At 61.8% G+C, this 16,689-nt stretch overlaps 2 protein-coding genes across 2 annotated transcripts; one reads left to right on the forward strand and one right to left on the reverse strand.

Moving 5' to 3' along the window:
* Positions 1 to 1,932: 1,932 nt before the first annotated feature.
* Positions 1,933 to 8,920, forward strand: SDHC (succinate dehydrogenase complex subunit C). Its single transcript, XM_055121603.1, has 6 exons — positions 1,933 to 1,996; positions 5,962 to 6,018; positions 6,485 to 6,586; positions 7,811 to 7,872; positions 7,970 to 8,133; positions 8,465 to 8,920. The coding sequence occupies exons 1-6, from the start codon at positions 1,977 to 1,979 to the stop codon at positions 8,567 to 8,569; spliced, it is 510 nt and encodes a 169-aa protein (XP_054977578.1). The 5' UTR covers positions 1,933 to 1,976; the 3' UTR covers positions 8,570 to 8,920.
* Positions 8,921 to 9,705: 785 nt separating this feature from the next.
* Positions 9,706 to 10,700, reverse strand: CFAP126 (cilia and flagella associated protein 126). The gene is given in 5 exon segments (XM_055121203.1): positions 9,706 to 10,086; positions 10,258 to 10,338; positions 10,439 to 10,480; positions 10,483 to 10,509; positions 10,674 to 10,700. Coding segments are annotated over 5 exon segments (558 nt in total).
* Positions 10,701 to 16,689: the final 5,989 nt, after the last annotated feature.

Consider the following 16,689-nt stretch of genomic DNA (forward strand, 5'->3'; position numbering starts at 1 on the left):
GGGGGCATTTTCCCATCTCTCTACTTCCTGGGTGAGTCTCCCAGCCAGATGGGTGCCTCCCTCCACCGGAGAAAGCCCAGTGGGTGCCTCAATGGGGGGCCTGGTCTCTGGTGCCGCACGGTTCCCTGAGCACCAGCGGGGGTGACCCTAAAGTGCAGAGCCAGGATAGCCCCTGGACACCACCAGCTGTGTCTCCCAAAAATTCCAGCGAGGAATATCCTATTTTTTCCCTCTGTATCCAGGTGAACCCAATGCCCAGCTCCCGCAGGTGGACCCCGGGGGTTTGGGTGAACGCCCAAGGAGCACTGTCTCATAAGCCAACTACATGCCCAGCATGGAGTGGAGCGGAGAGCAAAGACAGGAAGAAATGCAGTTTCTTGGGTTCAGGGTCAGGACCTAGTCCGGGAGGCAGAGAGTGGTCGGAGGACAAAGCTTGAGGACCAACAGTAGGAAACCATGATGCAGCTCACGGCTGACTCGTGTCTGTGCTCAGGGATCAGTCCTGGCGGCACCGGGAGACTGACTCTGGGTCTGCGGCATGCCAGGCACATGGCCTACACCAAACTATCTCTCTGACCTCAACTGTTGTACTTTACTATTTTCTTTTGGGGGGGAGGCAGGTGACACACCCAGCGATGCTCAGGGGTACCTACTGCCTCTGCACTCAGGAATCACGCTGGGCAGTGCTTCGGGGACCATATGGGATGCCGGGGGTCAAACCCAAATTGACCTTGTGCAAGTCAAATACCCTCCTCACTGTGCTGTCACTCGGGCCCTTCAACTTTGCATTTTAATCCAAGTCTCGGGTGATTTAGCTCTTCTCTAGAGAAAACCTGGGTTTTGTGGTGACCCATTCTCGACCTTGTCTGAGCTTCTTGGAGCTCAGCAGGGAGCCACGTTGCAAAGCCCTCTCTCTCCCAGGAAGAGAGGGTTGGGCTGGGAGGCAATGGGGGTGCCTGCCTAATTCCAAAGTCAGCGCCAAGCGCTTTCTTTGTCATGCATGATAGAAATGCAAAGTAGTGTTTTCATTTGATGCAGGAATAAGTGAAACTGTGCTATTTATAAATCCTGAAAGAAGTGCAGGAGTTCTAAATATAAATAAGATCTGAATATTAATGCAACGGAATACATTTTAACATAGAATAGGGGGGCTGTTCTGAATTTCTCCTTTACCAAACCCCCCCCTTCCCCCCAAGACAGGCTGGGGAACTTTTGCCCTCCTTCCAGTTCCTTTCTCACGTGCCCTTTTTCTCCCATAAATTCAAAGTAAGTTGAGCACTTTTGCTTAGGATCCTCAAAGCTGTGTGTATAAATATATATATATATATATATATATATATATATATATATATATAAATCAAAGTGAACTCTCCACACCCACTGCGGCTTCTTGGGGCTGTGGGTGACACCCACAGCCATGCATAAAGAACAAGGGACCTTGTCTTTGGCTGGTGGGCGTCCAGCTCCCGCTGGGGCCCGAGCCCGGGCTGGGGGGTGGGGGTGGGGGTGGGTTTGGGGGGTTAAAGTCATGGGGGTTCATGGGCCGTGGGTCCCTGATCTTGCAGCCCAGTCTCCACTTGGGACTTCAGTCGTATTACTCCGTGTTATAAGGAGCCCAGAGTGCCCTTTCCCAGGGGGACTTCTGCCTCGTCCCCCAGCGAGGGGGGCGTCGGTCGTGGGGGGTGCAGGGGGGCGAAGCGGGCTTGCTGAGAAAACCCCACTCTGGGTCTTGCATTTCTCGGCACACATTGGACTGACACGATAGAGGCACCCAGGGTGCCCAGGAGGCGAAGCTGTCCCGGAGGACGGGAGAAAAGCGGTATGCACAGGAGTAAAAGCAACGCAAAAGGAGCAGGAGCAATGCAGAAGCCGGGCGGGCGGAGCCTTTTTAAAGGGCCGCGCGCGGTCACGTGACAGCCCGTTCGCCCCGGAGGAGGTGGGGCGCCGATGTCACTTCCGCACGGTCGGACCCCAAGATGGCTGCGCTCTTGCTGAGGTGACTTTAGCGCGGGGCTGGGGTCGGGGCCCGCGGTCTCCCCGCCGCGTCGCGTCAGCTGCCTGTGCCCCGTGCCAGGGCTATGCAGGGGGCGCTCGGGGCCGCGCTGACGACAGCGGACTTGCCGTCTGGGCCCCCAATTTCGGGGTCCTCCTGGGTGTTGGGGGTTGGGCCGGGCCGCGGAGCTAACGGGCCTCAGGAGGCGGGGCCTGGCCCTGAGAGGCGGGGCCTGCACCGGGGGCGGAGCTTCTATAGGGGCGGGGCTTGGCCTGGGCTCGGGGTGGGGCCTTGACCGGGATCGGGACGGGGCTTGGACCTGGGGGCGGGGCCTGGCCTAGGCTCGGGTGGGGCTTGGTTGGGGGGGCGGGGCCTGGACTCGACCTGGGGTGAGGCCTCGGGCCCCTCAACTTTGCATTTTAATCCAAGTCTCGGGTGATTTAGCTCTTCTCTAGAGAAAACCTGGGTTTTGTGGTGACCCATTCTCGACCTTGTCTGAGCTTCTTGGAGCTCAGCAGGGAGCCACGTTGCACAGCCCTCTCTCTCAGAGCTGCCGTGACCCCCCTCCGGCCTCGTAGCCTCCCGGGGCCCCTCTGGCCTACCAGTGCTCTGGACCAGGTTTGGGGCAGGAATTGGACCTGGGGGTGAAGCCTGGACTGGGCTCGGGGTGGGGATTGGACCATGGGGCGGGGCCTAACCTGGGCTGGGGTGGAGCTTGGGCCTGGGGCGGGGCCTGAGCCTGCTCGGGGCGGGGCTTGGACCTGGGGGCGGGGCCCGTGCTCTCCCCTCGCTCCCCGCCCCCCCCCACACCCGCACCCCTCTTCCCTCCAATCCCCCCAATCGTGAGCTGTGCAAGCGGAGGCCGCTGAGTGGAACGGGAGCCTGGACGTCGCCCAGAGCCGGCTGTGTTTCCTGCCGGGCCCTATTTTTGGCATCTCTTTGTTATGGAAAATTGAACCTGGGGCTGCTGGTTGCTGCACCCATCCCTGTCCCTCGGGCTCCCCTGCCCCCGCAGGCTTCGTGGTGGCTTGGTGTTGCAGAAATAGAGACTGCTCTGTTTAGCTTTGACCCTTGCTGCTGGCCCTCCAGCGGACCCTCTCCCCGTGCCAGGCCACCCCCACCTTTCCCCCCCCCAGTAACTGAATGCCTCTGGGTTCTTGCAGAAGTCTTGCTGCTGTAATGCGGTTTGCGGGTTGGGGCACTCCGTGCAGGTCACTTGAAATCCTTCCCTTCCTCACAGACACTTCATTTCCCATCAGTGTTTAGAAACCGGGTGCGGGTGGGGGATGGGTATGTCCACACGGACTCTGGGCCAAGGTTGGGTGAAGGGGACGCCTTCCCTTCCGCATTAGTGGCAAAGTGCAAAGTTCTCACAAGAACTTCCTTTTCCCCCCATTGGTTGGTGACCCTGGGCGGTGCTCTGCGCTTAGTCTTGGCTCTGTACTCGGGAATCACAGCAGACAGTGACCAGTGGGGCGCTGGGGATAATAACTGGGCAAGCCGCATGCAAGGCAAGCGCCCTGCCGGCTGCCTTGCTGTTCTGACCCGCTGAAAGCAGGGACTTTTATTTGTTCATGTATTTTTTCTGGGTCACAGCCAGTGATGCTCAGGGCTGACTCCTGGCAGTGCTTGGGGGACCCTAAGGGATGCCAAGGATCAAACTGGGTCGGCCACGTGCAAGGCAAACGCCCGCCTGCTGTGCTATCGCTCCGGCCCAAAAGAGGGAATTTTAGAAAGTGACCCTGTCCATTGAAGTCCCAGCTCCGCAGAGGGACTAGCCGCTAGCAGCGTGGCCGTTGCACCTTGGGAAACGACCATCTAACAAGCGTGGCCTGCAGGAGAGGGGCCTGGCGGTCACCTCTCACGTGTGTCTCACGGAGATGGTTCAGAGTCCCCAGGCACGGCTCTGGGGTTTGTGCATGGCTGTTGCCAGCTGCCGAGGGCCTCGGGTCCCCTGGGACCGTCTTGCTGGCCCAGTGTGACCTGCCAGAGCCGAGGTGGAGATGGCCCAGCGCTGAGAACAGCTGGGCTTCCTCTGAAAGGCCCGTGCCTCGAGGCTGACTCCAGGGGTGAATGTCACCTTGGTCTGGAAGCACTCCCAGCCCTGGGCCCCCACCCAGGGGTGTCTGACCCCCACTCCCCCGGGCTGGGGCAGAGCTGCTGTGACCCCCCTCCGGCCTCGTAGCCTCCTGGGGCCCCTCTGGCCTACCAGTGCTCTGCCGTCTCCCCCAGCCCCACGTGATGCCGTGATCACCCGTGGCCCTTAGCGGGGTGACGGTGCGATGCAATCAGTCACTGTGGGCAGCCGGGGACGGCCATCCTGAGGGTTGTTGGCCGTTGGGGGTGAGTGTCAGGGTGGCGGGCAGCTGAGCCCATCCGGCCTGGCCACTGAGGTCCCTGGTGCTGTGGGTGGTGGCGGTGGGGAGTGGGGAAGGGCCCTTGCAGAGGGCAGGCGGGGGTGGGGGAGGCAGCAAAGCCCGAGCTTCTGTGATGTCTAGTGGGTGCAGGGGACCTGGGTGCCTTGGTACCGCGCTTCTGTGGGTCTCGGTGCTTCAGAGTACGCGCTCTTGTCCCTTCTCCCGCCACCCACCCGGACATCGGTGGCCGTACTGGACGCTCCCCGCAGTGGGGGATTGAACCTGGGGCCCCTCCAGCTCTCTCTGGGGCCAGAGAGATGGCCCAGTGGGCAGGGCACTTGCCTTGCGCGTCACTGACTGGGTTTGACCTCCTGCAGCCCACCTGGTTCCCTGAGCTCCCCAGGAGGGGTGCCTGAGCGCCGAACCAGGATCAAGCCGAAGCAGAAGGGGCCAGCTGGGCACTCCTCGGCGCCCCTTATGGTCTCCTGAGCCCCACCAGGAGTGACCCCGGGGCACAGCCGGGTATGGCCCCAAAGCAAAACCGAAAAGAAACACCTCAGAGCTGGCCGGAGTCCCCAGCGTGGAGGGAGTCGGGAGCCCAGAGGGACAGTGGGACCGCACCGTCCCCGCCACCTACATGCACCGCCCGGCCTGCAGTGACCCCGAGCCTACATGCACCGCCACCTACATGCACCGCCCGGCCTGCAGTGACCCCGGCCTGCAGTGACCCCGAGCATCGCCGGGTGTGGCACAGAAACTGGTGTCCCAGAGCCGTGCAAAGACTGCTTGCTTCGGGGGGGATGCAGGAGCCTGTGACCCTGGTGGGGGCCGGCCCTGCTCGGTGACCAGCTGGGTGGCGGCTTCAGGGCTGTGTAGTGAGCACCCGGCTTTGTCCAGGAACAATAGCGGCCAGCTGAGCCGCGTAGATTCCAGCCCACCCCGGGCAGGAATGCCCATTCCCCCGCCAGCTGGGGGCGGCGCCCTCTGTTCACCTCTTGTCTCCAGGGCGAGGAGGTGGTGGGCCCTGCTCCTTCCTTAGGGGCCCCAGCAAATGAGAGGGGACAGTCCCCTAACTCCCAGTGCTGGGGTGTCCTGGGAGAGGGGATGCCCCCTAACGCCCGCCATGCCGGGCTGACTGTGACCCCAGCCTCCTGGTGGAGTTGGGGCCCGGCAGCGTGTGTTTGGTGCCTTGGGAGCCTCTTGCCATGTTGCATTTGGGGTGGGGGGTCGGGCCCCTCCCGCTGTCCTTGGGGACCACTCCCGGCTCTCTCAGGGCAGCGCGTGTGGTGCTGGGGCTGAGTCCCGGCCGGCCGTGTGCTGCAAGGTGCGCGCCCTGCCCAGACCCACAGCTCTGGAAAGAGCCTCCTCAGGAGCCCTACCTAGAAATGCAGAATAACTAGGTATGAGACTCTGCCTCGGGGCCGTGGGTTAGAGCCCCCCGTTGGGCGTGTGAGTTTTGGCTTCTCAGCTTGGCAGCGACTAGCTCGGTAAATCCATCCTCCCTTTGTAGAGACGCGGAATCAAGCCTCACCCGCACGCAGGCGATGCAGAATTTAATGGCGGGTCGCAGGTAACTGACCTCTGACCCCTTTGCTCTGTTCTGTCTTGCAGACACGTTGGCCGTCACTGCCTGCGAGCCCACGTGGGCCCCCGGCTCTGCATCCAAAAGTGAGTGTCCCAAGAAACAAACAAACAAACAAAACCCCAAAAAACAAAAAAAAATAAAAGGGGCTGGAGCGATAGCACAGCAGGGTGGGTGTTGGCCTTGCACTCGGCCAACCCGGGTTCGATCCCCAGCATCCCATATGGTCCCCTGAGCACCACCAGGGGTAATTCCTGAGCACAGAGCCAGGAGTAATCCCTGTGCATCGCCGGGTGTGACCCCAAAAGAAAAAAAACCAAAAGTGAGTGTCCCTCCTGCTGGTGGGAGGTCCGGGGTCCTGGGCGCCAGGCAGGGGAAGCCGTGGCGTTTGAGACCCTGGACGGTCTCAAAAGTGAGACCCCATATGGTCCCCTGAGCACCGCCAGGGGCGCAGGGCGGGGCGGGGGGGGGGGCCTGTGGGCGCGCTCATCCTGCAAGCCCGCCTTCCCTTCCCCCCTCGGACTCGCCCTCACCCTCCTGCGCTCCCTCTAGTGCGGCCGCCATGGGCACCACGGCCAAGGAGGAGATGGAGCGGTTTTGGAGGAAGAACATGGGCTCCAACCGGCCAATGTCCCCCCACATCACCATCTACAGGTAGGCCCGAGAGCCCCAGTCCCTCTGTCCCCCCGTCTCGCATGGGGGCAGGGGGCCCTTTTGGGTCCCTGCACCACAGCCGCACCCTCCCCGCCCCCCTCCCAGCCACCGAGAAGGGTGGTCTCCTGCCGGCCGGCAGAGGCCTGGGGCGCTGCATGTCCACGCACGCATGCCCGGTGCCTCTGTGTCCCCGAGGGGGAAAGCTCCGGCCCCTCTCCTGTGGCCCTGCCTCGGCCCCCGGCTCGGCTTCCTGCCAGCGGCCCCCACACATGCCGCGGGCTGCCCATTGTTTGCCGGCCGGATTCCAGAGATGGTTCTGACCGCACAGGGCCCGCCACACGCCCGCCACGCGCCGGCCCAGGCTCTCCCGTGTTCCCAGGAGCACGGGCTGGGGGAGGGGGCCGGCCTCGACACGTGGCCCGGGCATCGGGGCCCTTTGCCCGTGGCTGCGGGGGCCCTGTCCCCTCTGCGGGTGGCGCCCGGGATAGTGACCCTGCCCAGTGGTCCCGTGTGGCTCTGTTCCCCGGCTGCCCTGTGCACGGTGAGACGGGGAGCTGTGCACGTCCGTCTGTCCGTCTGTCCACCGAGTCGGCTCATGGTCCCTTCACTTGCAGGCCACCATCGGGGTCTGTCTCCGAGGGCCGGGCCTCGTCAGTGCGCATGGTCCCAGGTCCCCTTTGCCCCCTAAGCATGGGGGGACGCTCGGGGGCCCGCTACCCCCTCCCCGTGAGGCCGCCTCAGGACCCCCGTTCTCTGCACCGTGGCCTTTCTTCCCGGTGGGCTACCAGGCCTGCAGGGTCGGTGAGGGGTCCCGGGTGACCAGAGCTGGACGTGGAGCCGCTGGCTGCTTCCCTCGCACCTGCCAGCCCCGAGCCCGTGTCCTCGTCCCCGCCCCTGGGGCCTGCGTCCGGCCCCGCGTCCTCTGAAGGCGCCTTTGTGCCCCCGGCATGTGCCGGCCTCAGCTCCTTCCCCAATGCTGCCTTTGTGCGCTGCCCTTTGCCCTGCCCCGAGTGGGCCTGGCGCCCGCCCCTCCCGCCGCCTCTGCGTCTCTACCTGCCTCAGCGCCAGTCTCCCGGGACCCTCCGGCCCTCCTGACCCCCCCCAGGCCATGGCGGGTGTCCAGCAGGGCTGGGGCGGCCCGCAGATGGGCCTGTGGGGGTCCTCGCCCCCTCCCTGGCCTCCGGGCGCCTGCAATCCCCTCACGCTCTCTCTGTGTCCCTGCAGCTGGTCCCTACCCATGATGATGTCCATCTGCCACCGCGGCACCGGCGTGGCCCTGAGTGCAGGTACGGGCGTGTGTGGGCGGACCCGCGGGAGCCCCCCACGCCCACGCGCAGACCCCACCCCCTCGCCTGGGCGCTGATGGAGCTGCTCCTCCCGCAGGCGTCTCCCTGTTCGGCCTCTCGGCCCTGCTGGTCCCAGGGAACTTCGAGTCCCACCTGGAGCTGCTCAGATCCCTGTCCCTGGGCCCGGCCCTGATCCACAGCGCCAAGTTCGCCCTGGCCTTCCCGCTCATGTACCACACCTGGAACGGCGTGAGGCACCTAGTGAGTGTGCTCCTGTGTGCGTGTGTGTGCGCACGTGTGCGTGTGTGTGTGTGTGTGTGTGTGTGTGTGTGTGTGTGTGCACGCGTGCATGCGTGCATCACCCGGTAAGCTCCCTCCCATGTGTTTGCATGCGGACAGCAAGGCTGGTGGGCAGAGGTGGTCCCCCCTGGCCTGGACCTGTCGTTGGCCCTGGACATAGCATGTCGGGGGGACACAGGGGTCCCCAGCCCCCCGTGCTGCTGTTCTTGTTGGGCCGCAGTCCAGGCCGCTGTGGGGTGCAGAGGCCGGGCCAGGCCGGGACCAACGGCCCGTGTCCTTCCTCTGCCTGCAGATGTGGGACCTGGGCAAAGGCCTGAAGATCCCGCAGCTCTACCAGTCCGGAGTGGCCGTGCTCGTCCTCACCGTGCTCACCTCCGCGGGGCTGGCGGCCCTGTGAGGGGCTGTGTCCCCCGCGCCGCCGCCCCTCCAGCCCCCGCGGGCCCCCCCCCCGCGCCCCACAGCCTTGGCTTGTCCCGCCTTCGTCCCGGCCACCGCTTCCCTCCTTCCCCGGACAGCGGGTGACGGCAGTGCTAGAGCAGCCCTGGGGCCTGGGGCTCGAGCCACAGGGGACCCCCATGGGGCTCGGCGCTAGGGGGCGGGCAGGGAGCTGGACAGCAGAGGAAGACCCAGAACACAATCACCGACTATTCCAGACTCTTCTTCCGCTTGAGAAAAATGAGCCTCCTTTCTAATCCACGTCATGTGACGCCTTCTTGGTAGCCAAATTAAAGTACTAATTTGTCTTTGAGTGTTGGGTCCGGAGAGAGGGCGGGGATGGTGGCCTGGGGCGTACAGGTGGATGGACACCCCAGCACTGACCCGACCCCTTGCAGTGGCTGGTGTTCTGCCGGGGTCCCAGGCGGTGGCAGCAGTGACAAGAAGCCCAGCGGTCTGGGTCGGGAGGGGTGGGGGGAGAGGGGAAGGCAGGGCTGGCCTGTTGCTTTGCAGCCTTGTCCCCTGACCTGTGTAGGCCTGGCTGTGTGGCCCCAGCTGTCTCTCAGCCTTACTCTGACTGCCCACCTGAGCCTGGCTTCTGTGGCCCCTTGCCATGGCCACCCCACGTCGGCCATCCCAGACCCCTTGAATCTGAACAATTCAAATGAAGATTTTTTTTTTTCTTTTTTGGGTCACACCTGGTGATGCATTCAGTAATTACACCTGGGAGTGCTCAGGGGACCATATGGGATGCTGGGAATTGAACCCATGTCGGCTGCATGCAAGGCAAACGCCCTACGCGTTGTGCTATCACTCCAGCCCCTCAAAGGAAGATGTTTATTCCCCGGTGCCCTTTCTCACTGGGCACCGACCCCTCCTGATCCCGCTGGACTGCAGGCCAACTTCTCTGGACTCTGGGACGCCGCCGACCCGCTTCTCAATGCCCGGGGTTCGGGGTCTACAGAGTTGGGGCTGCAGGGGGTGTTGGGCGGGGAGCAGGTGGGAAGGGGCGAGTGGACTGAGGTCCCTGGCCGGCAGAAGGGTGACTGCTCTGGGGCGTGTCTGGAGAGATGGAGCCTGCATCCTGGGAGCCGGAGGTCACCTTGGCCGCGGGGCCAGCAGGTCCAAAGCCTTGGAGGGAGACCCCGGCTGCTTCTGGGCCGTGTCACGCTCCAGCTCTCGCGGCTGGCGGAGTGCAGAGGGGGCCTGAGCTCCCCAGCCCGCTGCACTGCCTTCTCTGGGGCGGGGGTGTCCTTGGGCTTTGGGGGCCTCGGCAAGCCGAGGCACTGCGCGTCCACCTACCTTGCCCACGACCTCGGGGCACAGCCCATTGCACGCCTGGAGGAAGTTGGGGCTCTCCTGGATCCACTTGGTGAGGTTGGCAGCGCCCGCTGCGGTACGCGCGGTCAGGTTCACCCGGGCGGGGGGCACCTTGAGCGGCATCTGCCAGGTGCCCATGAAGGATCCCCAGGGGCTGGCCTGGAGGGAAGAATGGCCAGCGGGCAGCACCCTGACGTGGCCTCGGGACAGGACTGCAAGCCCAGTGTCTGTCCCCCTGCTGTCCTGCCAGGGCGCCCCATTGTTCTCCGTCCCTTTCTCCGGGGCAGTTAGGCAGACCCCCGCTGGCAGGGGTGGCTGTGGGAGGTTCACCTGGGAACGGGGCACGGAGGGCAGCAGGTGGCCGCGGCTGTCGGCAATGATCTGCGTGTAGCCTTCCTGGGCAGCCACTCTCTGGGGAGAGAGGTGACAGGTGTGAGGGGCGAGCAGGGACCCCAGGAGCTGGGGGGTGGGTGGGACGGGAATGGGGGGGATGGGGCGCGGCGGGACGCACCTCCTTGGTCGGCCTCGCAGGGGACCAGTTCTGCAGCAGGCGCACGGGCCGGTATGGTATGCCTTCTCGTACTGCGGGAGGAGAGAGGGGCTCAGGGCCCGCCCCCTCCTCCCTGCCCCCCAGGGTTCACGTAGAGGAACGCTTTCGGCCCCCGACGGCTGTGCCCACACCCCCGGGTGGGCCCGAGTTTGTCCCTGCGCGCGCCACGACGCCCAGAGATGGGGAAGAGGAACACCTGGTTGGCGCTGTAGTTCACCGCCATGGTCCCGGCTTCTTGCTGTTTACGGGCGTTGCCTGGCAACCACAGCCCGCGGGCTCCCTGGCCACGCCCCGAGCCACTGACTACGCCCACAAACCGGTTCTAGACACGCCCCGCGATACTGGTCACGCCCACAGCTCTGCTCTAGCCACTCCCTTGAGACGCTCACCACGCCCCCAGCCTTTGTCCCCGCCCCCAAGCCTCTCGCCAAGCCCATATGTCTGCTCTTGCCACGCTCCTGTGACTCTGGTCTGGGTCTGGGACTCCTGCGAGTCTCGCCACGACGTTGGACTTTGTCCCCACCCCCAAGCCTCTGGTCACGCCTCCAAGCCGCTGGTCACGTTCCTGCGACTTTGGCCACGCCCAGAAGTCTGGTCTAGTCACGCCCCTGCAACTCTGGTCACGCCCATACAGTCTGGTTTGTTGCCCCCCAACCCTGCGCATCTTGCCACGCCCCTGGACCTCTGGCCATGCCCCTGGGCCTCTGGCTAAGCCCCTAGAAGCCCCCCACCTTTTCCCCTGCTGTATCAGAGTCCATGCTGTCTCCTGGGGGCTCTTAAGTCACCCTCCCAAAGCCAGGAAGCCAGGAACGCCCCACGCCCTACACTGGGCGGTGTCCGAGTGGTCCTGTGTCCTCCAGGGCCCAATTGCCAGGCCTCCTGCCTCCTCCCTCGCCCTGGTTGGGCTCTGAGAGCACGTAGGGCCGGTTGGGGTGGGGGTCTCAGGAGGGGACGCCGGAGACTAAGCTGGACAGTGGCCTGGCCAGACCTCACTGCAGGCCCAGCTGGGGACCACCCCCAGCCCCAGGCCCCACATCTTCCAGCTGCCTGCAAGGCCCAGAAAGGAGCAGCAAATCAGAAGAATCCATGAGAAAGCGGAATCACTAAAGGAATCGTCACTTCGTGTGTGAGGGAGAAAGATGAACAGCAAGAGCACTATGGGACCACGGTCAGCCGTCTCCTCCTTCCCCAAAGTGCTCACCCAGCCTGCACCCCCCCAGATGGAGTTTGGACAGTCAGTCGGGTCACTCTGAGGGAACAGTGAGGGCACAGTGCCCCCACAGTGGACAGGCCCTGCTGGCCACTGATGCTTCTGCTGCTCTCTGAGAACTGGCTCGCAGGGCCGGGGGCACAGAACTCAGCTTCAGGTGCTGACCGTGCACCTGACAGACCCCGCTGTGGTCCTCTGAGCGCTGCTAATTCTTGAACATGGAGCCAGGAGCACACCTTGAGTACGCCTTGTGTGCCCCATCATTGCCCCAGCAGTTTCGTGACTATAGGGCATTTCCTTTGAGAACACACTGTAGCACTGTCAACCAGTTCTTCAATTTGCTCAAGCAGGCACCAGTAATGTCTCCATTGTGAGACTTGTTACTTTTTTTTGGCATATCGAATATGCCACGGGTACGGGTGGGATACTCTCAGTAACTTGCTGGGCTCTCCGAGAGGGATGGAGGAATCGAACCTGGGTCGACCGCGTGCAAGGCAAACGCCCTACCCACTGTGCTATTGCTCCAGTTTGCTTTTTGGGTCACACCCGGCGATGCTCAGGGGTTACTCCTGGCTCTGCACGCAGGAATTACTCCTAGCGGTGCTCAGGGAACCCTATGGGATGCTGGAAATCGAACCCAGGTCTGCCGCATACAAGGCAAACGCCCTACCCGCTGTGCTATTGCTCCAGCCCCCAAGGTAGTTTCTTGTTTGTTTGTTATTTCGGGTCCCACCCGGCGATGCTCAGGGGTTGCTCCTGGCTCTGCCCTCAGCAATCACTCCTGGCAGTGCTCAGGAGATGGACCCTCCCTGCTGTGCTAAGGCTGCAGCCTCTGCACGGTCGTTTTTTCAGTAAGGCTGATGTGGTGGACTGTTTCGCTGATTTTCAGCCTTTTGCCGGGTCCCCCAGCGCTGCTGGACGTGGCCCAAACCGGGAAAGCAGGAAAAAGTGAGCTGTTCTCTGGGGGTCCCGGTGGCCTCTGAAGGTGGGCTTGGCCTCCAGCGCTGGCCTCCCCATCTTCACTCACTCCCGTGGCCCTCTCCTCTGCGTGGGCTGAGTCCGCTGGGGCCTGTTATTCTGGAAGGAGATGACCATTTTAGGTTATTTGTCTCTCTAAGCGGCAGGCGGCGTGCGGGCTGCTCCCGTGGGAACCTGCCAGTCAGAATTTCTCAGAGTCTAGGGGAAGGGAGTATAAATAGTCAACGGCCGCCTCGAGCCTCGAACAGGACGGCTGCGTTTAAGCCTTTCTTCGACCCGCTGGCCGCAGGGACAGCTGCCGCCACCCAGGGTGACCAGCCCCTTTCGAAGCCACCAGCTGTGCTTCGAGGTTTCTCACGGGCCCCTGATACTGAAGCTGGCAGGCAGGGTGCCAGCCTTGGTCCCCAGCGCTGCACGTCCCCCGAGCACCTATGGGTACGGCCCAAAGGCAAACACGAAACAGAATAATGGAGAGAGGGGCTGGAGCGATGGCACAGCGGGTAGGGCGTTTGCCTTGCACGTGGCAGACCTGGGTTCGATTCCCAGCATCCCATATGGTCACCTGAGCACCGCCAGGAGTAATTCCTGAGTGCAGAGTCAGGAGTAACCCCTGTGCATTGCCAGGTGTGACCCAAAAGCTAAAAAAAAAAAGAAAAAGAAAAAAAAAGAATAATGGAGAGAGACGAGGGGCACCTGTGTTTTGATGCTGATGGGGACACAATCCAGTCTCTGGCTCTGTTCCCCGAGGGTCGCATGGGACAGGTCACTTGTCTGCACATGGCCAACCCGGGTTCGATTCCCGGCATCCCATAGGGTCCCCTGAGCCCTGCCAGGAGTAGATCCGTGAGCACAGAGCCGAGAATAACCCTGAGCATCACCGGGTGTGGCCCCAAGCCCCAAAAAACACACAAAGGAGAAATCTGTTACTCATCTCCACTGCCCTTGACCCCAGTGACCACTCTTGGCTTCTTGTTTTCTGCGAAGAAGCGTGTTTGGGGCTACACCACACACCCACTTATTGAGCACTTCCCTTTTCCACGGGGGACCAGGAACGCCTCACCACCGGCCTGAGATCATGATTTCCTGTCAGGAAATGCTGCCTTTTGCTTCCTGCCTCAGTGTGACCACAAGCCTTGGGAGGGGCGTTGGCGCGGGGCCCAGAGGGTCTCCTGGTCTGAGTGGGGGCTCCAGCGGGCAGTGCCTCAGGGGCTGGCATTGCTGGGTCGGAGCCTGGGACCTGCAATGCCTGTGCCCCTCCCTGCAGTGCACAGGGCTCTGCCCCAGCCAGGGAGGGGTGTCGTGGCCGGGTTAGAGAAGACGAGTGGAAAGTTTGCAGCTCTGACCCAGCGCCCTGAGGTGGCACGCCGGGGCATGGGGTGGGGTTCTCGGCAGCTCTGAGGGTTGAGAGATTGAATCTCCAGACGCCTCGCTCCCAACCCGCCCCTGTCCTGGATGATAAAGGGGTTCCCGGGACCTTCCCCCTCAAACCCTCCAAATTTGCATTTACCAGAAGCTGCCTCCTCTGGCACACAACCTGGCCAGGGCCAGGGCCTGTGCCCGGGGCACGTTTCCTCCCCGAGAGCTGGAACAATCTGGGCACTGCTGTCCTCCACTGACCCCGCGTCGCCAGCCCTGGCTGTCCCAGCAGCCCGGGCGCTCCTGAAACAGCCACCCCAGTGCAGGGGGAGACCCTGGGCTCGGGGGAAATACTAGCCACATCCCTGGCCCCAAGGCTGGGCCCCCACGGGACTCAGAGGCGCCCTCTGTTGGTGAGGGAACCCGCCCCGTCTCACAGACCCTCCTAAAAGAGCCTCGGCCTGAGGTCTCAGGGGGCCAGCATCAGACTGCTGGACTCTTGCCAGCCCGGTGCCAATGGCAACTGTGAGGAACACGAGGGAGCGTGTGTGTGCATGTATGTGTGTGTGTTCATACTTGTTTGTGCATTGTGTATGGGAGTGCCTGAGTGCGTACATGTCTGTGCATGTGTGCATACATGTGTGTGCATGTGCACGTGTGTGCATGTATGTGTGTGCACACAAGTGTGCATTGTGCACGTGTGTGCGTGTATGTGCGTGTGTGCATACATGGATGCATTATGCACGTGTGTGCATGTGTGTATGTGCGTGTGTGCAGACATGGGTATATTGTGCATGTGTGTATACATGGCTGCATTGTGCACACGTGTGCATGCTTGTATGTGTGTGTGCATACACGGGTGCATTGTGCACGTCGGTGCGTGTGCATGTGTGTGCATGCACGTGGTGCCATATGGAGCCCAGGTCCCGTGCAGGCCAGACACGCTTTTTTCCACTGAGCCACGTCCCAGCACCCAGCCCTCGCCGCGTTTTAAGCAGGAGCGAAAGGACTTTGGCTCTAGCTGTAGGCAAACAGCAGTGAGAGATTAAGGGATGAAGCAAGAATTCCAGCACCAAAGCCCTTTGCCAAAGTTCAGAAATAGCCACAGCAGAGCTGGGCACTCAGTGGGGTAATGATTAGTCGGACGTGGTGGTGAACATCCTACAGAAGCAGTTTGCATGGGGGACTCAAGGGCTGGGTCCGGGCTACGTGCATCACCTGGGTCCCTCGGCACCCCTGGGAATAGCCCCTTGTCCCAGCGCTGGGGGTGGTTAGAAAGCAAACAGCTAACAGAAAGCTCGCACAGCCTCACCACCATGAGAAGTACAGCCGGGTGGTTGGAGCCACAGTGCAGGGACTAAGGTGCTTGTCTGGGGTCCCGCAGGCCGTGCACACCCCCAGCCCCCCATGAGGCCCTGAGCACCAGCAAAGGTCACCTGTGGGCACAGAGCCAGCAACAGCACCGGATTCGCTTAGGATTCTCTCCTAGCAACCTTGAGACGCTTTAATGATTCCCAGAGGCGCAAAGGAGAATTGGAGGCGCAGAATATGCTGCCTCAGGCTTCGGGAGCGGGGGTGGGGGGGGGTGGGGGGGTGGCACAGGGTTTGAGTGCTGGGGGCTCTGATTGCATCCCCCGGGAACCCTCTGAGTACCTCCTGCTGAGCCCAATCCCTGAAAACACACACACAACAAACTTGAGTTGAGGATCTAGGCCACAAGACACCTCCCAGGACACTTTGATTTTGCTTTTGTTTCCTGGACAGGGGAATGGAATCTGCAAATTCCTCTCTGAGGTCACAGCAGGGTTGGGTGCGTTGGCTGCGTGTGCTCTTTGCATTTTAGGGTTTCAGGACCTCACCCCACAGGACAGGCTCGGGAGCAGCCTCCAAGCACCGCCCCGGTGAGTCCCCCGACTCAGGGTTGACCCCCTCCCCAGGAAGGTCCCCGCAGCTGCATTTCCCGGGCGAGCGCGCCCTCTGGTGGACACGAGCGTCATGGCAGGCCCCCTTTTTTAAAATTAGTTTTTTTTTGTTTGTTTTGTTTTTTTTTTACTTTTTGGGTCGCAGGCTCAGGGTTACTCCTGGCTCTGTGCTCAGGAATTACTCCTGGCGGGCTCGGGGGGACCTATGGGATGCTGGATCAAACTCTGGTCAGCTGTGTGCAAGTCAAATATCCTCCCCGCTGTACTGTAGCACCGGCCTCTTTTTTAAAAAATGTAATTAATTTTTTTTTTTGGTGCGTATTTCAATTACTGCTGAGCAGCCTCAGTGCCTCTGACTCATTTTGCTCACGTGCTGGCCTGATTGCGTGCATCTGCTGCTCGGTTTGCCTTTGCCTTTTTTTTTCTTTCTTTTTTTTTTTTTTCTGGAGACTGTTAGATCCACCTTTCTATTCTGCCGCCTACATTTGTCAGGTTTTTCACACTGAAAGGTTTTAAGGGGGGCTGGAACTAGGGTTAAAGGGTTAGGGTGTGTTCCCTGCTTGTGACTGATCTCACTTTGATTCTGAGGACCTTTCACCCCAGCCACAACACGCACACACACACACACATGCACACACACACATGCACGCACACACAGACATACGCACACACATGCACACATGCACATACATTTCATTGGCTGTGTCTGTATTGCTTGGTTACAACAGCAACATGTTTCTTCATGA

The sequence above is a fragment of the Sorex araneus genome, chromosome X (genome assembly GCF_027595985.1).
Source record: "Sorex araneus isolate mSorAra2 chromosome X, mSorAra2.pri, whole genome shotgun sequence".
Classification (NCBI taxonomy): domain Eukaryota; kingdom Metazoa; phylum Chordata; class Mammalia; order Eulipotyphla; family Soricidae; genus Sorex; species Sorex araneus.